General features: G+C 35.6%; 1 protein-coding gene across 10 annotated transcripts in view; it reads right to left on the bottom strand.

Moving 5' to 3' along the window:
- LOC110465231 (RNA binding protein fox-1 homolog 3-like) overlaps window positions 1-24,417 on the bottom strand; it is a 109,934-nt gene that overhangs the window by 45,333 nt on the left and 40,184 nt on the right. Inside the window, exon 1 of one of the 10 annotated variants that reach the window (XM_021520923.1) lies at window positions 21,528-22,288. The exons of 6 other annotated variants lie outside the window; for them this stretch is intronic. In XM_021520923.1, the coding sequence (XP_021376598.1) occupies window positions 21,528-21,536 (9 nt within the window). In that variant the 5' untranslated portion in view covers window positions 21,537-22,288. Of the gene's footprint in view, window positions 1-401; window positions 533-13,219; window positions 13,346-14,943; window positions 15,037-21,527; window positions 22,289-24,417 lie in introns of those variants that run through there. 3 more of the 10 variants (XM_021520926.1, XM_021520922.1, XM_021520920.1) reach the window with 3 other exon arrangements.

Genomic DNA, 24,417 nt, shown 5'->3' with positions numbered 1-24,417 from the left:
ACCTGCTAATATGTCAACTAGCTGAAACAGAAGCCATACAGCATTAGTTCCACTCCATAAATAACATTAATCAGTCAATCCCAAAGGCTTTATAATGGTGACTGCAGCAAAACCCAAACGGAAGGGCAAAACTTCCATTCAGAACAAATTGCTGCAGTATAATCAACTAAGGGTTCCAGTAAACTATTTTTCATCATTTCATTGATTATTTTTTCTGGAATATAGACATAAAAAGTTAAAATGAGTTATAGAACAACTACCACGTGTGACATTTCTCACAACAGCTGTAATCATTACTAGGAATAAACAGTCTGTTTCACACAATAATAAAAGTTTTTTCATGCAATATTAGTAATGATATTCATGATACAGATTATTTGTTGAAAGTTATAAAACTTTACCAAAGGTTTCGCTGCTATAGGTGCTGCTTGCCACATCAGTGGATTCATCTCGGAGTTGATGGAGAAGAATCAAACAAAATGGCGTACTAGAGTTGCCTAGTCGCATCTGGTCTAAATTAAGCCCATCTTGTCTTGTAATGGGTCATATGATCTGCCTTACATCCAATGGGGAGGTGCAGAATCCAACTTAGAAATGGACTGCACCCATAGGGGTAATGCAGATAGTAAACAAGTTTAAGTTAGCAATGAAAGTTTTAAAAGTTTACATGAAGTAACTTTAAGTTATATACTCCACCACCTCTTGCTACAGGACCTCTAGAACAATCAACTGGTACATAAGTTTACACAGTGGTAGTATATTTAGGTCAGATGGTGTAGCTGTATCACCCTGTAGTTAGAGAGGAATGGGGCATGCAGATCAGAAAATTGGTTCTGTCATGACCCCTGTTGATTTTCCAGGGAAATTTGATAGTTCGGCCAGCTAATCTTTTGGCATAGGATCATATTTCTGTTTATGGGGAGTTGTTTCAAACCATGATAGTAACTTTCTCATGATTGGGCCATCTTTCACTTATCAACTCTTTATCATATTTTTTAAAAAGTGGAATTTTGTATTTGAAAACACAATCTTTCATTCAAATCCACATTGCTGCTTTGTTTTCAACACATACCCTTATTTCTCTGTCAAGTGCCTCCCAGTCATTACCACTAGTGGTAAATACTTTCTGACCAGCTTCAAATATTGGATACATAACCATTCATCACAATGTTGTTGTTTTCTTCTAGTTTTTGTCACCATTCAAACACAAATACTATCTCTGAGCAGACGACATATTCTTCTGTGCACTCAGGTGAAATAGACATCTTGTCAATCAAAGTCTTCACAGAGTGACAGACATGAAATGTACATTTCTTTTCAAAACCAATATGATGGGAGTCAGAAAATCTGAAGTCATGATGATAAAACTCACATCAAAAAAGTTTATTCAACAGAACCATATTTATGTACTTGTTACAAAAACCTACGATAAAGATGATTCTTTTGAATAGAATGCAAGCAAAGAAAACCTTCTTGTACGTGTCCTACCATGTACCATAAAAAAATATTTCCATAATTTGTAATTTTACTTATTTGTTTGTTTGAATACTGGTATTTTTGTTGGCAATTTTTCGAGACTTGTTTGTTACAAGGGAAGTAACTCTTTTATTTATCATTGTTGATATTTCTTCAATTTTTTGGACTTTAATAGTATGCAAGCGAAGATAACATTCTTGTTCTCGTCACATCATATATCATAAAACAACTTTTTTTTTTTTTTTTTTTTTTTGTATTGCAATTATAGTATTTTCTGTTGGGAATTTTTCGAGGCGTGTTTGTTACAAGGGAACTAACTCTTTTAATTCATCACTTTATATAAATATATTGATATTTCTTGAATTTGTTGGACAACATATGGATTCACTGATATCTTTATACAGGCATCTTAATGTATTATGAAACATGCTGAAAATAAACTACAACAAGTCAAATTTGAAATGCTTCAAACCTTTTTCTTGGTACGATACAGATGCTTATTGTTTTATCCAACGAAAACAATGTCACTTCTTCAACAACAATATTTTCAGACTGAATTGCACGCACTTTAGTCAGACATTTAGTAATATTTCTTTAAATAGGATCTGCTTTTGTTACTTTTTGATCTAAAAAGGCAAAATAAGTCGTTTAATATGCCAACTAGTAATGGAAATCATCCAACCGTATCAAAACCTTTGGGTTACAGATGGGCATGTAATTACATTATTAAGAACGACAATTTCACAAGAGTGACAAGACCTGACATCACCACATTTTTAACAGGTAGAAAAGCATTTTAATAAACACTGTTCTATATTTCTATTGATTATTAAAAAAAAATCTTCTTATCCAAACAAAGAGATAAAAAATATCTTTCATGAAATGATTTATATAAAAAAAAAAAAAAAAATTGAAACAATTATCCAAAATATTTAGTCATTTGCAAAATCTAAGCTGAGTGATTGGTAAAACTATTAAGTCAGAAACTATGAGACTGTAATTATACTTCACTTTTACTGTCCTAATAAAGGCATATATAATCTGATTATTACCCTGTAACACACACACACTCAAAAAGAAATTTGCAGCAGTATTGTCACAAATGTCATTTGTTATCTCACCCAACAGGCTCTGTGGAGCTTCACATGCAAACAAAGAAAATAACTCTTGTTCAATTCCAATCTTATGACTTAAAATTTGAATTATCTGCAAACTTTATCTCACTCTAGGGGTTTGTTTCACTTGACAAACTGACAAAGAAGGGCAATGAAAACTCAAATGAAGAACAAATCAAATTTGTTTCTGAGAATGAAGGAAAATTGGATGGATAACAGGTACACTTATCTCTAGAGTACTCAAAATATTGAAGAAACTTTTCCATAAATCGGTTAATTTACCAAACCCTAACAAAAGCAACCAGTGGTATTAAAAATCAAGTATATGCCACATCCCAGACACTGTTTTTAGAAGATTACATTCCCAAGGACAGACTGACATTACACATCAGTCTGTAAGTATAGCAAGCTTTTACAGTCGATAAAAATTTTGACTGTAGGTAGATTCAATACCACTCAATATAGACTTCATATTTTGTCCTGGATTTGCACCATTTAAGTTAATTTAGGACCAAGGCATATTATATCCCATTACATAACGTAGCACATTTTGGTTTTACGTTTGGAATACATTGTGGGTAACAGGTGGAAAACACATGAATGGTAACATTGGTTAAATTCGGAACGCATCATAGGTTAGGGGTGGAACACATAGGCCATTACATAAGAAACACACAATTAAAGTTACTGGAAATGTAGGAAAATCACATAAAAAACAATGGGATGAAGACAAAATGGTTTTTAAAAATGAACAACTAGCATCTCTTTTTGTATATTCATGAATCATGACAGCAAATTCATGTCAAAAGACTACATCTCTACCTCACAAACCTCACTTATCTGTTGGTTAATATAAACCTGTTTGTATTATTTTTTGATAACCAACTCTGAGTTGCATCAACAAAGATTAAAACCCATCCACCTGCCAGGTCTATCTCCTGCAAAACTCATACACACACTTTTGACAAGATTTATTTCCACTGCTTCTCTCTAGATATCAGACTGAGGAAGACTATTAATACCCATATCCAATGATGTCCTCCAGCCAACAAAAAATCAATATCAATGAGGAGCAGACATGGTGTATTGATCTAGTGATGTCCAACGGAAATAGTTTCAAGGATTATCTCTGCACATCAACATATTCCAACAAGACGTGTTATTTGAACACTTAAAATGCAGAAAAATAATAACTAGGAAAGAAACTCCACTGAGAATAAACAAGCTCATTTAACATAATATATCTTTGACAGGAAAGATAATAACCAATGTCGGTTTACTGTTGTATTGAATGGGTTATCTCCCTTGCATTGATTACTTTCACTGATGTGAAACTTGCACAGAAATTGTTCGACATGGAAGAGTTGCAGCAATCAATACATGCATCTATCTTAGTATTGTTATACTGTGACAGAAAATAATGCCTTCATGCTTTTAATGTTTAGGTTGAATGCAAATAAACACGAAATGTTTCAACATCACACTTCACTATATGAATGTCTGTCTGACTATCTTCCGACTGACAATTGTAATTTTACTGAATTGTGTCAACCTTTCGAAAAATACCATAAACTGCTGCCTTTATGGTATCCAAATTGTAAAGCTGATTTGCATGATGTTCATCTGTTCGTAAATTTATTGTACCCCAAGGTGCTTTGTGAAACAAAACTAATTTCCAGTCTGTAGTGTGCATGTGAAACAATAACAACATTTGAAATATTGATATATTCTAGCCAGCAGTCACTCACAATCATAGAACACCCTAAAAGCATCTTCTGTTGATATTGTTGTATATTTTTACACACAAACGTTCCTAACAATTCTTTTTGTTCTTATTTCTTAATGTAAAGAATGATCAGGTGAAAATCATTATTATAAAATTGTAATGCAGAATTAATTGTTTGAAATCTGAGTGTTATGAAATGCAAACAAAAAGTAACAGAAATGTCAGAGACAAACTCACACTTCACCAATGTAAGTATCTAAGGACAGTAAATGCCTTACCAGGAAATATCTCAAAGCCTGAAAAAACCCTGGATTTTACTTTACTATATATACAGGGGAGGGGAGAGAATACTCAAGTCAAAAACATAGCTCTTATTTAACTACACATGGAACACTCTTGTACAACAGTATTTACATCATTGATCATTTGCCTTAAACTTTTCTAAATGTGTTAATGTCATTCTTGGAATTGGACAACTGTCAACTTAGACTGATTGGTATTCATTTCTGCTAAAAAAAAAAAAATCTCCATTCTGTATTTATTCCTTCTTGATTTTTATAAAATCAAACATGGATTCTCAATGGGCAGCATTTACGAGATGTAATAAATTCCTAATAAATGTTAACATACCCTGTGAAGGTAGAGTTAGCAGACCCTCCCCGTTTAATGAAGATTGACTCCTGCACAACATCTCACACATACAGGTACATATGTATGTGTAGCATGGCGTTTTGGTTAATAACAAGTATTGACAATGCTACACTTGTCTTCCTTTGTTAGCTCTCTCACATTTCATTGGAAGAGTTCATGAGGATTTTTTTTATACATATGTACAATTATAATATTAATGAGAAACAATTCGGCATAAAGAGATGACTAACCCTTGCCTAGGATAGGTTGATCTCATTAAAAATGTTCCCATGTCACTAGCAAACCTATAGGCCTTAGGATCTAAACCAATCTTACACCTACAGAAAAAAATACATTTAAATTCAGGGCTAACTTACTTCCTATGAAGTGATTGATTTATAACGCCACAAAAAACTATCAATTATTCATAGTATACAGTATATTACAAAAACACCAATCTCCAGATGATTTTACAGGATTGAATTCTACATACCTATGATTCTCTTTTATAAACTAACAAAACCTATTGAGGAACTACTGACAATTAAACTTAACTCAATTACCAAAGTTCAACTTATGAAAACACCACTTGGAATGAACTGATAGGGTAATTACTCCCCCCAATTGTCTGTTGAAAGAGCGAGTGTTTATGTAGAGGTCTGTAATTAATACCAGGTCATCAGGTACTATGAATGAGTTGGCAGGGTATACTACACAGGTCAGAAATAGTCAATATTTCTGCTGTGATTTTCTACAATAGTGGACACGGAAATCAATAAGTGAGTACAAAGGCAGAGATGTTATCACACAACTAGCATTGTAGTTTGTTACTAATTCTACCGGTATTGTGTAACAGCTATATCTACTGACAATCCCAGATTGTGTTGGGAGTCGGTGGAAGCACAAGATCCAACATTATTCTACTCAGAACTGTAGACTGAGGATTCTTTTATAGAATTTTTTTCTAGCGATGTAGAAGAATAAATATTTTATTGCAATGCCCTAGACAGATTATTCTGCTACAGAGCAGAACATGATTCTCTAGCCAAGTAAAAATCTTGTATCGAATAATAACCAAACACGATTGTCAAACACTTGTCCATAAGGTGACAGCAATACATACTGTACATACAAGCACTCGGAACACATCAGCAGTTGAATGCATTTTAATTTTTAACTCTTTGTGATGTATTCAGGTGGTATATTTGCATAATTTAAAGAATATTAGAAACTAAGCTGAAATTTTGAGGTTGATTGAACTACAATGTATATTTAATTCTACCACATCAGCAATGCAACTACATATTTCATTTGTTCACTTCCATGTACTTTTGCCCAATATACAATGCAGTGCAACATTCTTTCAAAAGCTTTTTTCGTTTTACAGGTGTAAAAAGTGAACTGTGAGTAACTTGTTTTCAAACAAGAGGCCCAATGGGCCTGCATCGCTCACCTGTTATTAATCTAACACTTGTAATCTTAAGATTTCATAAGAACCTATTAAAAGATTTAAACATATGACGCCTCTGACCTTGATTGTTGAACAAGGACATTAGGTTGAAAGTGGATCAAGGTCAATCATTTGAACTAAAATGGTAGTCCTTCATCCCAGCATGCTACAGGCCTAATTTCAGTACCCTGGCCTTTTTGGTTATTGAGAAGAAGTGGTTTGAAGATTTTACGACATTTGACCCCTGTGACCTTGAAAGTGGGTCAAGGACATTCATTTGAACAAACTTGGTAGCCCTTGATCCCAGCATGCTACTGGCCAAATATCATCTTCCTAGGCCTTTTGGTTATTGAGAAGAGAAGAAGTTGTTTAAAGCAAAAAGTTGACGCCGGACAGACGAACGACGGACGACGGACGGACAGACGGACGGACAGACGGACGACGGATGCCGCACCATAACATAAGCTCACTTGCCCTTCGGGCAGGTGAGCTAAAAAAACAACCTTTTGTTGAGTGAAATTAATTCACGCATGTACATATATCTAAAGGTTTCCACACCTACATCTAAGTTAAACTGGCACATGACAATCAGCTGCAGTGCCCAGAAACTGTATGGCAGTAGTGGTGACATCAGCTTGTTGGTGAAATGTAAACATGACATCAAGTGACAAATGTTTGTGTGTGCAAAGGGAATTTTTTAGGTCACATTGCCATCATATTCAACCATAATACCTTAACATTTGTTGATTATTTTTCAACTTAAGATGGAGTAAACTCTTGAACTCTTTGACAAAGCTCTTGAATTGCGGCATAGCCTAAAATGCACAATGGGAACTTAAACAGATATAGACTCTAAATATCCACCACTTGATCGCGGGTTGGAGACCTACATAGGGCAGTCCTGATAGTGGTACTGGTAGCAGGTCAGTGTTCTATTATTTGGGCACTCTAGTTTTCCTCCACCACTAAAACCAGGCATGTCCTTAAATGACCAGTTCTATGACGAGAGCTGTTAATAGGACGTAAAACACAAACAAACAAAACTTTTATATTTCTTTCAATCTATAACATTTCATTGTAATGCAGAACAATTTTGAAATCCTTTATTTCAAAGTTAGCATTTCCTTAACAATTCTTCAATATATCTGCCTCAATTTATTGCCATATAACCTTCTTATAATGCCATATATCTCTAAATGAATGGTAGCAGTATAAGGCTTAATGTCATAACAGTGTTGAAAATATTTATCAGCAGAATTTAGAAAACAATCATCACAAATTAAACACCTCAGTTTAACAGTGAACATCCTTTTTGATACAATAAGGACTCCGGGTGCAGATAGATGAGGAGCGAAGCACAAATAGCTACATTTTCTTTCAAACTGTTTTGTTATATTTCCCATTGCAGAGAAGACAATAGCATCTCTATCCCATTCCCATGTTGAGTTCCTCATAAATAAAGTGATATATCAATCTGAGCGTATCCCTTGGTCCCTATCGTGCTCCATCAGCAGCTTTGTTCTTGTTCCATTACTCATCTAAGCTAGTGCCATTTTGACGGCAGAAAATATGAAATCCAGAACATTACAAGTCAAGAATTCTAAGACAAGTATTCACATATTAAAGTCCCCTTTGGAGCCCTTATTAGCTAACATACAGTTATATATCTCTATATGTATGTAGTGTATGGCGTCCAATTTCTGCTGCGTCTGATAAAATTACAGGATAAAGTCAAATGATCACACACGATCAATGATAGCTCCACATACCTGAACAGTAAACACTCCCTCGGTAAAATCACAAGGAACATGTACGTTCAAAATACAGTTAAATGAAAAAGTCTTCTCATTTGGTCCTATTGCAGTTTGTTTTTATGCATTTTGTGTCAGATATACTGACTTTAATATCAGACCCTTTAATTTCCTATCTTAAACAAGTATGTGTCATTTAACCATATCTTTTCAAGACCTATCTAATCTGGATAACAGTATTTTTTTTTACTGATCTTGCCATTACCAAATTCTGCTTCAAAACCTTTTATTTTTTCTTAGTTAACAAGCTCTCAAAAAGATAACTTTTCTAGACATGAAAACATGCTTACGGTTGATTTTCTGTATAAACTGACACATGTAGACCAGACCCTGTACCAGTGAAATTCAGCACATGTAACAATATCCAGGTGAAAGGTAAATACTTTATCAATTTATCTGTCTATCTCAGCTGATTGAACTCAGATGTATTAACTATCCTGTTTATTTCAATGTTTTTTTTTGGTCTCACAACTTTGACATTTAAAGAAGAACACTGTTTCTAAAAACCTGGGACTTCGTTGTTATTTCACATAATACATCCCTTCAGGATCTTTTACTGTACACATCCTAAAATTACCTTAGCAGTTGATATGATGCAAAACTCTATAAGACCAAACCCAACTTACTTATTAGCACTTGACAACTTCCAGGCTGTTTAATTAATTAATGTAACATACTGTATACTACTAATGGCTTCACCTCCAGCTTTCATTTGTTGTTGTCAGTTTATAACTATTGATCATCCACCTATCAAAGTACTGGATGGCTGCTTAACTCTACACAGCAGGGACTGTACAACCTGGTGTGGATCATTGACAGGGACAGAAAATATTTGGAATAAGAACATGTGTTACATTTTTCAATGGTATATAATGACAGAGAAGGTTTAAGCTAGAGAAAAGATCAATACATCATCTAACGAAAGTGTGCGAGAAAAACACCAAAACAACACAGCAGAGCACACAAGCCAAGCATCAAATCCAAACAAATCTATCTGATTTCTCAAGTCAAATTCAACACTAATTGAAAACAAGGACATCAGATGAATTGATCAGATGAAATTCTGGCTCGTCTTTGTTTGATCATGCTGCTTTTACTACATTTCTGATTCCCTAATTATTAACTTTCATGGAATGAGTTCTAGTCTCTGCATGCAATGGGGGATCGATACACTCTGGAGCTCAGTCCCACCGTAGCCACCAAACTGATGTCATAGAAACGCCTGTGTGGAACCGACAGCTACAAATGGAATCATTTAATTGAATGATTTTGTAAAAACTAAATTTGACAGTAATCAAACAATAGACTCATCAACAACTTCTTGTTCTTATTGACTCATGAAAGTTTCAGTTCTGTATAATGTTCCTTGCACTCAGAAGAGGAATCAGAAATAGAATCTTGTTGAAGTGCACATGGTCCTTTCAACTTGTCAAAACAAATCAACAGATCCTTTTGAAATAAATTGTAAATAATGCTCCATGACCCAAGAGGTTTAAACCTGTATTCTTTAAATGCTAGCTTACAAAATGCTGATTTTCTGGTCCTAAAAATCCGGTGACTTATCCACCTGTGTAATTCTACACGAAGCTATGCCACCAGGAATTTCTAGCTGTATGAATCATTTACGGGATACCTCTTTATTTGGGTCACCAGATGACACTAGAGCCAAGTTTTCATGGTTCAGGGCCCCAACAAAGATAGCCAAATTATTCTAAAAATGTCACCCAATACCTGGGGTAAGATAGCGAAGCACCCATTCTAGTGCAGATATACTGTAGTTGTATTGTATATTGGACTAAAACAACGCCTCACCAGGTGATTCTGTACTGGTGTGTGGCAAGGTATAAAACTGGCAGCTAAAAAACAGCAGAAAATATAGCTAGACTACACGTTCACCCAGTAATTAAAATACTCAGTGAAATTGGGAGTGAAGTCAACTGTAGTATTTTCAGACAAACTAGAAATGTTGTACAGGTCACAGGGAAGTTTGTCAATAACCTGGTATATGTACCTAAAGTTCACCTCTCCTTTTCTGTATGTAACAAAATGTTTCCTAGGATGTTTGGAAACCGCCATACATAATATATATTATACATCCAGCTAAAAAGGGTTACATCTAAAGGCAGAATTTTCAATCACGTTCACAGTTAAATGGATGTCGTTCTTTCTATTGGAGATAGGTGATAACATCAAATATCATTGAAAGCTGTTTAGAAGATACAGCCACTTGTGTTGAACTTACAGAAAATCTATGTACCTGAACAACGGATATAGCATAGACAAAATCATGTACAAGATGGTATTTATACTTCAGTTAATGTTAAGTGTGATGTCAAACCTCGTAACGGTGAAGAACAAGGCTTAAGGCTAAGGTATAAACACAGGTACAATGTATTTCCTCTCATTCTCCCTCTAACCATGTACACCAGAGAAAGTTACTTAAGTACAAGAAAATGACACAGGTAGAAAACTGCAGCTAACTTGTTGTAACCTGGGGGAACATCACCTGTGTACTGGTGTGGAAGCTGTTCCTGTGTTTTGATGGCATTTATTTTCTCTAACTATACAACTCCATTTTTTCCATCGTTTAACAGAATAATTTGTTATCAAGTATTGAATTTGTTCAGAGTACAGAAAGAACATTAACTTAGTGATGCTAACTAATATTCCCACATACTGTTTTTCTGAAAGTAAGCAAAGTCAAAGGCAACTTGCTTGCAACTTAGCTTCAAGCTTTTGGTCATATATTACATGGGTAATGACAGCGAGAATTTTTATTGCAGGTGAAAAATAACACACCATTTGTAAATGTACTGAGTTGAGTGGTTGTGGCCTTTATACCACTGAGAGAGTCCTTAGTTCTTGTATGAGTCTAATCTCCATGAATCTCTAAAGTGTATATAGGTAAAATATTGTACTAGATATGATCTGGAATCCTTAAACTAATTGAACCCAAAAATGAATAGGGTTCATGGCCTTTGCATTGGTAATATGAGGCAAAAAAGACATACCATGATATTTACCTATAAACTCTGGCATAATCTTTGAATTTTAGGTTTATTGACCAATATTGCAATAGAAACTTAAAACTTATAAACCATAGGCAAAATATTAAAAGGTAACGGTCATTTTAATACACTGAGCCAAGGCAACCTTGACCTTTGACCTTATGAATGGGCACTATCTATATCATCAGCCCTAGCTAATGATGAAAACATCAAACACCCAACTATTCTATTTACATGTATATCAAATGTACACAAAGTTTTGGGTTGTTTGTTTATAATCTATGACCTTCTCTATAAGGGTAGAAAATGGGAATAATTTTGATTATACTGTCTACAGTACACAAGTTAGAGAGTCACGTCTATACAATTTTTGACTTTCTCTATATAAAGTACACAGGTTAGGAAGTCATGTGGATATAATCTATGAATGGGTAGAACACTGATTATACTATTTACGGTACACAGGAAACGGGTCATAGATATATATAATGGTGACTTTTTCTATAAGGGTAGGACACTAATCATACTTTTTACGGTACACAGGTTAGGGGGTCCTGTGTATATAATCTTTGACTTTTTCTATAAGGGTATAATTTTGATTATACTATAATAGTGGAGAAGTTAGTGAGTTTGGTGTATATACTGTAACCCGCGGCTGTTTATCCACTATAGACCATGCTGAGATCAGTAATGGCTGGCTCTATAGTGGGGTCTTTATAGATGGTCACCACTCATGTCATTCATCTGCTGTCAGAGTTGTGGCGGGCCAGGGGCAAAAAGTTGCTATGGTAAATGTTATATATATGTACACCACAAATATGCTGTCATACACCATCTAAAAACATGTAAGGGACATCACTCTATACGCTGTCCTTCCTTAATTGCAAATCTAAATATGATATTCACAAAATTATAGATGAAATAATTTAAGAAATAATGTAGAGTACATTGTAATTTAAAACTCAACCAACCATGTATAATTAACTGTTCAGCAATAGCCTACATCAGCTTATTGGATTTTCATTGGAAACCCATAAGCAAATAAATTATTGAAATTGTCCTTATTTATTCATAACTATATTTCACTAAGACTTGATTGCTAAATGAGGCATTTATCAGATTTAAACCTCTGAAATTACAATTCAGGATATTTTTTAACCTTAAACCACCAACAGAAAATAAACACTGAAATATGTATTATATATCATCTATGGCTTACTGAAAGGGGGTCAGTTTGAGAACTTCGATGCAACTTCAATCACACAATAAAATTTTGTGTTATTTGATTCGACAAAATTATATTAAAACAATGTCAGAAGTACAAGGACTAATTCAAGGACTAACTTTGAAATCTAACCACCTGGCTGCATGTGTAGATCTTTCATCTACCATACGAGATTATCCTGGGATATGGTTTGACCCGAAACTATCTTCTAATGTTATAGTACTGATAAGGGATGACAGAAAAAACCCTTTGTATGATTTAAAGATTTGAATGTACACAAACAACCAACGAGTCAGTGACGCATTGACGGCCATTGTTGTCGCCACACGCTTGTATCAATATTCATTGTAACAGATTTTAATTAAACATCCTAGACATACATATATCTGAGATTATTTACCAAAGTGATTACATTATACATTGGAAAATCTTCAGGACTTTACCAACAACTAATGAAAATACTTACTTCCCAACCTTTTGATATGATGCTTTATTCTTTTCAAATTTGAACTAAATTGACATATTTTTTTTACATCAAATGTTCTGTAACTTAAATGCATAAAAAGAAGCTTCTATGTTTGATTTCTTCATCTACAAATTAATTTCATTGTTTGACTTCATGATATTACATAGTCCTAATATACATGTGGTTGTTTGAATGGCTTCAGATAAGTGCATTTAACAGTAGAGTTTTATTTACGCAGAAAATCTATAATTGTTCAGGCTGAAAGTGAAGAGCAAAGACAAACACAGTTTGATCTTGATATAGTACACTTACCGTAGGGTACATTTGTGTGAGCAACATTTGTGTAGGGTAATTAAAATCTCCGTTCTTATCCACGAATTCCTGATTTCATTACTCTGTATTGTGAAACCTGGCTCACAGTGAAATAACAGAGCAGCTATGCCATAGATGGCGGATTGGCCTGCATGGTATAAAAAATCCCTGATCGGCAAACCAAAATGAACAGAGCACAAGGTCCAATGATGGATGACAAATGAACAATCTAATGTAACAGGGGTCCTAAATTACACTCTGACCCTCTACACAAAGTATTAAATCTGAAAGTGTCAGGTCCTCGCACTAACATAGACGCACACATCCATGTACGGTTCTAATATCCTGTATACACAAAAGGTCATATCACTACTAAGTCTTTGGCATCCACATCTTGTGTTAAAACATAGGGGAAATAATCCAATAACGCTTCTAGAGGGACTCGTCCCAGGTAACGTCCAACACGTCCAACACGCAGTACTTCCAGGTGACACAATGGTTAGTATCCCAGACGGAGAACTAGGTCGAAACTAGACACCAAGGCCCAGACTCACCATCACCACACATAGAACACCACAGGTAAAGGGCAACACACTGTCAAGGTGTTCAGATCCCACGTACACACATTTCCCTGATCTCACCACAGGTACACGCATATATCCTGTGTCAGTCTTCCAGAGAACACCGCATCACATTCGATTTGTATCCTCTTACTACGATAAATTGTTCACTACACATTCGCCGATACAATGGACTCGTTACTCAGTCTCACAGCCAGGTAAAGGTATTAAATTAAAACCTCGGCCAGGTAGGCTGTGATACAGGTAAAACACGTAGCAATTGTCACTACTAGTCCTCAGCAGTCAGCAGTGTACCTAAATATACACAGGACATCCACAAAAACAGCCTTAGGCATCAGGAAAACATTACATTAATTACCTCCCATGTATGATATCATTCCTTATATGACAGTCACACACACATACACACATCCATTGGGGCAGCTTGTGTTCAAGGCAGATGGCTGAAGAGATAGGTGAAAAGCAAACAGCTCTTGAGCCCTTCCCAAACAAAGGCTCTGTTTAACAATGGCCGAGTGTCTGTTGGGCTGGGGCTATCACACAATACACAGGTAAACGGCCAGATATCTGGTCAGTTATTGTCCAGGTAACATGACCACTGGCTAACAGATACCTACAGCCCTAGCATTAAACCACTCCAAATTATCGAGCTGTTACAAGTCCCAATTACCTTTCTAACCTGAAGGCCTTACAATTGTATGTATAAAACTGCTGGGGCGTTGTGAAAAACATGGGTCTCTACTATATATGTATACATTTATATGTTTCCAGATGGGAAAAGTTAGATTAACAATTCATTATATTTGATATTATATTATCTTGGTGATTGAAATGCAGGGGATGTTTACTTCCGATGTGGAATATTTTATGTACACAATGTATACATTATGTATTCAGGACCACACCAGCATTTTAAATGTATATACATGGCCGATCACGCTAACGAAAGGACCAATACCGCATGATTAACAATAAACAATTCAACCTTGTTTCTCCTCCGACACGTTCAATCAAAGTTAATTCTTTCCCTGGACAATGGCTTGACTTTTAAAAACGGAAATGACGGAAATTCATTGATCCAATCAGTTGGCCAATTACCGCCCCATAGAAGACCTGATAAGGTAATGGGATAACATGACTTACCTAGCGGTAGATCCCAATTTAAAGCTTTCTCTAAATCCTTACGCTTCTGTAATTTGTAAAAATATTTTCTTAACTGTTGTAATCCCCCTTCTATTCGGCCCTATAAGCTCTGTAGAAGGATACTGCCTATTGACCCCTAACAAATGATGTTAGGTGGTGTTATGGACGAAGCAGCGTGGCCTCAGCAGTTGCCTCTGTGTTTGTTTAATATGTAAAAGTGTTTGACAGATGAGTGATAAACGTCAAACAAATCATTTTTCACCACGTTTTGCCAGCCCTATTAAATAAACATTACACTGATACCTTCAGCATACATGTCTGTCACCCAACGGTATTGTCATGGCTATCCCAATATAGCACAGGCTATTATTGGTAGTTACATATGAACCACCATGGATTTGATACAAAGTGTCATACATTTTTTTTCCCTCATTATGTGTAAACTGGATACAATCTTGTTGATCCTCCACACAAGCAAATACTGTTCCATAGATCAATGTAGGACAGTTGGTATCATATTAATTTTGATCACTCTAATTAGTTGATTATAAACCATTACAAGTGGATTTTTCTATCCCAAAGAAATGCATTGTTACTCTCGACCCTTTAACCAAAGACCAATGACCACCAAATTCTTATCTTTTAAAGCTTTCTACGTTAAAAGTACACGGTCAAACCCCCATCATCAAAATCAAAGGGTTCTCAATACACATATCTTTTCCTAACCCTAGACAGGGGAACATTCCTGTCTTACAGTTGTTTTCTAGTTTAAACCTGAAACCCCAAAAAATAGCTCAGCACATACATGCCTTGGTTAGTGTCAAGACAAATTCTGAAGGTTTAGAGAAGGTAAGTGAGAAAGAAACCATTGGATTTTGAGGATACCAAAACCCTTGCAAGGTGAACATTTATATGTTTAAGCAATGCTGTGGATGTCTAAATAGAGAGTATAATCGAAGTATTGGAATGCTCCCGACAGAAGTGATGCAACATGAAGTTATGAGACGTTTTCTTGAAACAATGAAAAATTAACTGCAAGGTTTCAATGCGATAGTGTGGACATCCAACAACTCAAGAAGCTGTAGACCATGTGTTACCACTCCTTCTGAATACCACTGGATATGGGTGCTGACTTGTATGACCATTTTTTTTCTGCAGCTGTGACAGCAAGATCATTGCTTGGTTACTGTGTAAGTGGACAAACCATACAAAAGTGACTGAAAATGCACCACGTGCATGCATAGAGGTTTTATACAGGTCCTATTTTAATGCAACTTCAACATACCATGACATAACATGCCTGAATCAGCCCTAAAACTTGCAGGAGCTGGCAAAGGCATTGGTTCAGTAATGGAAACACATCCCGACTAACATCATCTGACCCGTTACACCTGGTCGATGGTGTGACATTACAATGCATTGGTCCCAGCTAATGATGGCCATACATGTAACCAAGCATTGGTCCTAGCTAATGATGGCCATACATGTTACCAAGAATTGGTCCCAGCTAATGATGGCCATACATGTTACCAAGCATTGGTCCCAGCCAATGTTGGCCATACATGTTATCAAGCAAATCACTTGAAAACATTACCTCTGCCTGTCATTTATGTCCTAAATATCAATGAAAAGTTTTTTAAAGAGATAAATATTCCAATAGCAACTATCCCCATAAATAATTTAATACCAAATTTTAACAAAACATGATAAAACTGCTATTGTTACAATTCTTGTGAACCTTTCTTTACGGAAAATATTCCATAGAAGCATATACATAATATATGCATATTGTATATCAGCAATATTTCCGCACTATTTCATTCATCTTCCATGGCTATAATGTAGGACTTCTAGTCCCTCTGGAAATTAAACAGATGTAATAATCACCCGGCCAGCATCTACTCCCCACATAACAATGCAATTACACACACCGAGTTGCAAGAAAGTACAACTGTGATTGACATTTTGTAACTGTTTACTTCCATTCCAGAGGCAGCACCGACAAGAAGTAGAGGGAAACCATTCTTTTCTATATATCTGTGATCCAAGGAATTACTCATCAAATTCACCTTGTATGGGATTTACTTTGGCACTTTAACTTGCACCTACTTTGTTGTTATCCTGAATCCATTGCACACCAACCTTTACTGTTCACAAACGTATGTCATATTATTAACTACTGATGAACTAAAAACTGGTTTAGACCCTTTCTTTTGCAACTTGGACCACCAATATGAATGAGTTTGGATCCCAAGGGACTCTCAAAACTATAAAGGGAGGCAAGCCTCTGCTAAGTTTGGGTTTTATGTTCTCAAACTGTCTGTAGATGAATGAGTTACTACAATATGTTGGCAATCTATGAATAGATGCCTCAGGGAGATGCAGCAGAAGGAAACAAATGCCACTGTTGAACCTGTGAAAATCAAACCTGAGCTGTACAGCAAGAGATGCTTAGAAAATAACTGACTACTGGAACAACATCCAGTAAACCTTGATAAGATTGTATCTGCTAAGTATGTTCATATAAATAACAAATCAATACAGTTTCAAAGGAAGCTAAACTTCATTTTTTTTATACATGTTTTCTTTTTTACTTGAGAAATTTGGAAACCAACTTGAATACAAATTATCTGGGCTCTGAATGTCCAAACCACCGTTCATCTGTTATATTAAAAACACCATAGCAGAAAATTGTATATCATGACTGATGCACAGGTTCATATATTCTTCCAAGTAAAAATTATCTTACTATGACAATATTGAGCTGATGCAAAGTCAAAAGCTTTTCTACAGTAGTACGTTTGTGAAACTGTGTGAAACACAAGTACAGAACCACACTTCTTCATTGATAGAAATTTTCAGCCCAACATGACACATTAATACAAACTTAATGAAATCATTTGAAATTTAATGTGGTTTAAAACACATTGGTGCATTATTCGGAGTACCAGCATCATTGCCGAGAACAACGAAACAAAACTATCTGCAACATCTCCAGAGCTAGAAACTAAAATATTTTGCAGTACTTTTGGCTCTAACCTTGCCTTGTATGGAAAATGATACAATTGTGTTCATAACTTGTGATGTTAATGAGACTGGTTTTTTTTAATATTTTATTTTGCAATGACATTTTTCTCTGGTGGTTACTTGATGGTTTTGTTCTATCAGCCTACCAGCTACTAAATATTTCAATACATAACTTGGCTCTTGGTCAAACACTAGGAGGATTCAGTCTGGTGGATAAGTAGACACAACAGGTACAATAATTCCTTGTTTCCACTTTTAGTATGTAATTGTGACTATTATGAGAAAACCAAACAGGTTGTCTGGCCTTGGGTGATCACACAGCACTATTCATCACAATTAACTCGTACAGTCCAATGTCTGTACACTGAATTTCGACCCTCCACTCTCTTTTATTATTCAAAGCAACTTTACCCTTGGGTCATATAAAATTGATTACTATACGAGACACACACAGAATACCCATTCTCAACAGACCCCTATATTGGTAAAATTATTTCCATCCTCGCCACCAAAAACAATAGAAACTGTAATTCATCAATGCCAAATTTCCCACTTTCTCTCCTACATCATAAACCAGACTATCAATTGTATCAGCCCATATTATTGTATCTGTTAAATACCAAATATTTTGTATACTCTCTAACCCATTCACTTTGACATACTCTATACCTCAATACCTAGATTATGTTGTATGCTGCCTAATGATTGGTAGAATACATACATACCCTCTAAACCCAGATATGTTGTAATTTTCTAATCCAAACAGTAAATTTTATGTATTTTTATTCTCTCTCACACACTCTTTGAAACTCAGGGCTCTTATTAATGAAATAATTCTGTTTCTACAGAACTTCCAGCTTAACCAACTTATCTCCTCTGGACCGTCAAGATTAACTATCCAACCTGCTCCCAACCTTCCAACAGAACCAACAAACCTCATGTGAACCCTCCAGCCTAACCAACTTAAACCTCCTCTGGTCTTCATAATTAAACCCATCAACCCTCTGCCATACCCTCTAGCTTCCTTGATCTAGCAATCCATCATAGGAAAGTCATTACATCAGTGAAAAACCTCATTCCATTATGCATTGATATCTGTCCTCTGCAATAAAATCAATTTTTTATTATGTCCCTTTTCCATTAAGGTCTAAGTTAACTTGTGTGCTAGAAGCCCCTGTTACACCTCAAATTAGTATTCATTACTCGCCTCTCTGTGGGCAGAGTAATACTTCCTGTGATCCCCAAATCAATATCACACATCTACATATTTATATTGCAATGACATAAATCATCATTTCGCTGTCACCAAGGTCATTAGCTTTTGTTTTCTACCTGAACGACCTAGCATAAATCCTTTTACAGCACTATGTAATAGTCATGATTCCTCAATGGGTGTTGCCCTTTTTTTAAGTTAAAAATCTGTATCTATGAACTTATTTTGTCATTTTATTTCAGGAAAATGATAGCAAACTAGAAACAGAATTTTTTATTTGGGTTAACAAAATTTTCTTGAATGATAAGCTATCTTTACAGTTTTTATGGTTGTGATTTACCACAAAGTTTAATACAAGAGATCCCAGAAGGGATCTTGGCACCCACCTTTGTACCATCTTCATTAGTTCTTTGTCAGTTCGATCTTTTCTCTTCTTTCCTCTAATCTGTTTGATCGAGCCATGTTAACAGTAAATGCACCTTGAGGTAACTTTTGATCTAAACTTAATATTGATGTGTATGAAAGCCAACCTTCAAAGTGAGTTTGTCATTTCACATATTTACTAGTACAGTACTTAATGTAAAAGAAATAGAATCGATCATTGCAATATGAGAAAGATCTGTTTAGTTCTTTTAATCCATTTTGTTTTTATGATCAGTCTCAAAATATAACATGCACAAGGAGAGATCAAGGGGACCTACATATAAAATTTGAGAAAGATCCCTCTGGTATATCAAGAAATAGCGATAACAAACTTTCACAATCAAAATCCAAGATGGCTGCCTGTCAGCCATGTTGTTTATCCAATCAGTCTCTAAAATTGCCCTGCACAGCTAGAACCAAGGGGAACCTACATATAAAATTTAAGAAAGATCCCTCTAGTTCTTCCGGAGAAATAGCGGTAACAATATCAAAATCCAAGATGGCAGCCTGTCGGCCATGTTGTTTATCAGATCAGTCTCAAAAGTTGCCCTGCACAGCTAAGGACCAAGCGGAACCTACATATAAAATTTGAGAAAGATCCCTCTGGTACTTCTTGAGAAATAGTGATAACAAACTTTCACTATCAAAATCCAAGATGGCTGCCTGTCGGCCATGTTGTTTATCCGATCAGTCTCAAAAGTTGCCCTGCACAACAGCTAAGGACCAATGGGAACCTACTTATAAAATTTGAGAAAGGTCCCTCTGGTACTTCTTCAGAAATACCGATAACAAGAATTGTTTAAAGACGGACGACGGACGGCGGACGACGGACGGACCACGGACGCAGGGTGATTTGAATGGGCTAAAAATTCAACAATGCAATCAACATGTCTTCAGTTAGGAATAGTATCCTGATGACATGGGCTTTGTTCTCAGTTTTAAGCCAATTGGCAAACACAGGCACATCTGGCATTCCAATCGAATAGCAAATCGAACTTGAATAATGGTCAATCCCATCCACTTGGGGATTATGGTCAATTCTAGCTACTGCTTTGGCCTCATTACAAGCCCGAGAATCAATAGCCTGTATACCACCGAGCAGACCCAGATGGATGCTGGCCAAACAAAATCTATAGCATCCCTCCTCCGTACTCATCTGTACAATATCAAAGTGACTGGAACTTGCAAGGAGCCTTCAGACAAGTAGTCCAATCAATTTCCTGCTCAAAATCATCATCTAATAATGATGCTATCTCATACATAACTGCCCCTTTCCTAATACTGTATGTCTATGAATGTCCGAGTGATATTCAAACCTTACTCCACTTATCATGTGAATTTGTAGTAGAGCTGGAATCATATTCTATGTAATGCCAAAAAAAATGTTGTTTTTTTTTTTTTTTTAAATCCTTCGCTTAAAGCACCATACAGGTTTCTTAATATGTAACTAGTGAAGTCAACATGCCTTCTTATAGGTTTGATATTAAATAAAACAATGTAATGTTTCCTAAAGATTAACTGATGGATCATATTATACAACCTCTAACACTGCTTCAATCCTAACAATTTAATCTTACTACACAGACTTCAGACTTTTTTTAATCATACAAAATATGAAGCTTTTATTAATCATACAAAATATGAAGCTTTTATTAATCATACAAAATATGAAGAGAAAATTTGGAAAAGCCATATAACTGATTATTGGAACACATCACTGTCCACATTCTGCATCACAGCAATGTTGCTGACCAACAATGCTCAAAACTATAAGTACATTTTATAAAATAAATATCTCCCTAAGAAAATTTCCAATAGCTCATACGAACTGACACTTCAAACTACATTTAAACCATACAAATATGTAAACAGGAAGTAAGCTGAGACACGCATCAGCATGTTAACAGGAAGTAAGACTCACCATAGTCATCTCTGTACAGCAACAACACACACAAAACCTGATCAATCTTTGTAATCCTTAGTCGCTTTTCCTTTCAGTACATCCACAGCATAGAGAAAATTGACAATTCAATAAAACTATTCTTAGATCAATTACTGACAAATATGTAAATGTTTACTTCTATCCTCTCATTCAGCACCATAAATAATCCTAACAGACCAAGAAATGATTATTGAATTGCCAATTAACTTAAAGAGAAGAAAATATATGTTCATGTGTATGTAGGTACATCCGCTGAATCACACTGCATATAATACTACTTAATCACTAGGGGCCCTCCTCACATATTACACCGTCATAATTCGACAAGTTTTACAAGTGTCCAGCATCACATGTGGGTCTGACGTGGGTGCTGGCGTCCTATCAATGAACAGGAAGAGCAACACCGACAAATCAGCACAACAGTCATCAGTTTCCACCCTCCACTCAAAGAGATATGTCAACAGTAGATCAACTAAACCTTTCTAACAGAACTCCCAAACCTGGGGCCAAGCAAATTCAAGTCAGACACAAAAAAATTGCTTGAGGGTATATGTTCCTGTCAGAGTCAAAAAGTTCATGTGACAGACATCTATCTTGAGGGTGGGCAAAGGAATGGCTAGCTAGCCCCTGGTCACATGTGGTTGGCCCGACTAAGGGTCTGAGTAATGAGCGGACATGACAGTGTCCCTAAACTATGTTCTATACAAGTTGTCTAAGTGTGCAATTCTCCAAACTTTGGCCTGTCAGCTAAGTATGGCCCTCCTGTCGGGCTGTAGCCATGCAATCCTAGTCTCTCAGCCACTTGTCAGATGTGAGACTGGTATTAATTGCCGACAATAATCATATTTATATGCACATAGGATTAATATACAGACATGGTCCCGTTGGTAGAACACTTGACATATTGTTTCAAAAGAAAGGATGAGGAGACATACTTTCTCACAATTGAAAGCAATAAACCAAAGTTCAAGTTGCTGTCTAAGTTTTGACACATGTTGCTGCGTATATATATATTCTCACCTAATATGTAACTTTTAATTCTATATAACCACAGCTCTTCTTAAAATTTAATCCAAATATTGGTATCAACTATGTTGGCTTTGTCTCTAAAGCCATCAAGGCTTTGATCTATAGTCACGATACATTAACTTATAATTCTGTTTACCATTGCTTTATCGGTTCCCTTTAGCAATGAATTTGCCTTGTCATTTTCATTTTATAAAACAATGCTTTAACCATATTATTTACTTTTATCATTGCTTAAATCTCACAACTGCACTAACCTCATCATTTACCGTTGCTTATCTTTTAACATTGTTCGAACTTTGTCATTTTCTACTGCTTCTTGTCTTTATCCTTTTGTTTACCTTTACAATTGCAAAAACTTTCTGTAGCCATTTTTTACCTTACTATTGCATAACCAACAGTTGCCATTTACATTACTTTTGCATTATCTACAGTTGCCATTTACCTTACAATTACATAACCGACAGTTGCCATTTACCTTACAATTGCATTACCAACAGTTGCCATTTACATTACTTTTGCATTACCAATAGTTGCCATTTACCTTACAATTGCATAACCAACAGTGGCCATTTACATTACTTTTGCATTATCTACAGTTGCCATTTACCTTACAATTACATAACCAACAGTTGCCATTTACCTTCCAATTGCATTACCAACAGTTGCCATTTCCCTTACAATTGCATTACCAACAGTTGTCATTTACCTTACTATTGCATAACCAACAGTTGCCATTTACATTACTTTTGCATTATCTACAGTTGCCATTTACCTTACAATTACATAACCGACAGTTGCCATTTACCTTACAATTGCATTACCAACAGTTGCCATTTACCTTACAATTGCATAACCAACAGTTGTCATTTACCTTACAATTGCATAACCAACAGTTGCCATTTACCTTACAATTGCATAACCAACAGTTGCATTATCTACAGTTGCCATTTACATTACAATTGCATAACCAACAGTTGCCATTTACCTTACAATTGCAAAAACCTACAGATACCATTTACCTTACTATTGCCTTTTCCAAAAACAGCAGAAGGCTAATGAAGTGTTATTATTCATTTATTACCTTTACAATTGTTTTGTATGATCAATGAAATAGCACTGATACAAGTTGATATTGATTTATATCTGTAAATTTTCATGCTCTAATGAGACCTAATTATAATGTAATAAATCTATTATGGCCCTTTCTCTGAGAACAGTCTTCTGATAGTCCATGTTGACGGGGGGGGGGGGGAATAGAAGTCATTTTCTTTCACGTTAACAGCAACATTTACTTCTGTCTTTTGTAAATCGACTATTGCCTTTACCACTAAACTGTCTATAAATAACAACTCGATACTTTCTCAAATTGCCAGTATGGGCGTAATTAGTACTTGCTCATTGCCTTCCAAATTTTCCAGTGGAAATGCCTGTTCTGTCCATATCAATTGTCTGAACTACTGCCAGGTGAAGTGTGGCAGTGTTTTATAAGCCTGGTTGGACAATGGACAGGCTGATAGTTATGTATTGTGCTGGAGTCCAAGGTCAGACAACTGGTGTTGACATGTGGATGAGTGGTTTATGACCTTCATTTAGTCATTGACCTCTGTGCTGGATGTATTAAGTACAGCTAGAGCTAGGGCTGTCACTTACACCAGGGCATGCAACACTTGCAGATTTAAATGGGTTTGACAACATAGAAGAATGCCTGTCAAGTAAAGAAGGAGACATTTATGTTATTGGATTCCCTGTGAAAAATTTAATAAAAATATTCAAATAAATAAAAGTATTGATCGAGATGAAAAAAAGAAGGCTTTGATAAATTATTATTTCAATTTGTTTG

Source organism: Mizuhopecten yessoensis, unplaced genomic scaffold (genome assembly GCF_002113885.1).
Source record: "Mizuhopecten yessoensis strain PY_sf001 unplaced genomic scaffold, ASM211388v2 scaffold11065_1, whole genome shotgun sequence".
Lineage (NCBI taxonomy): Eukaryota > Metazoa > Mollusca > Bivalvia > Pectinida > Pectinidae > Mizuhopecten > Mizuhopecten yessoensis.
Note: the sequence above shows the minus strand (reverse complement) of the source record. Positions and strands in the feature narration are given on the sequence as shown.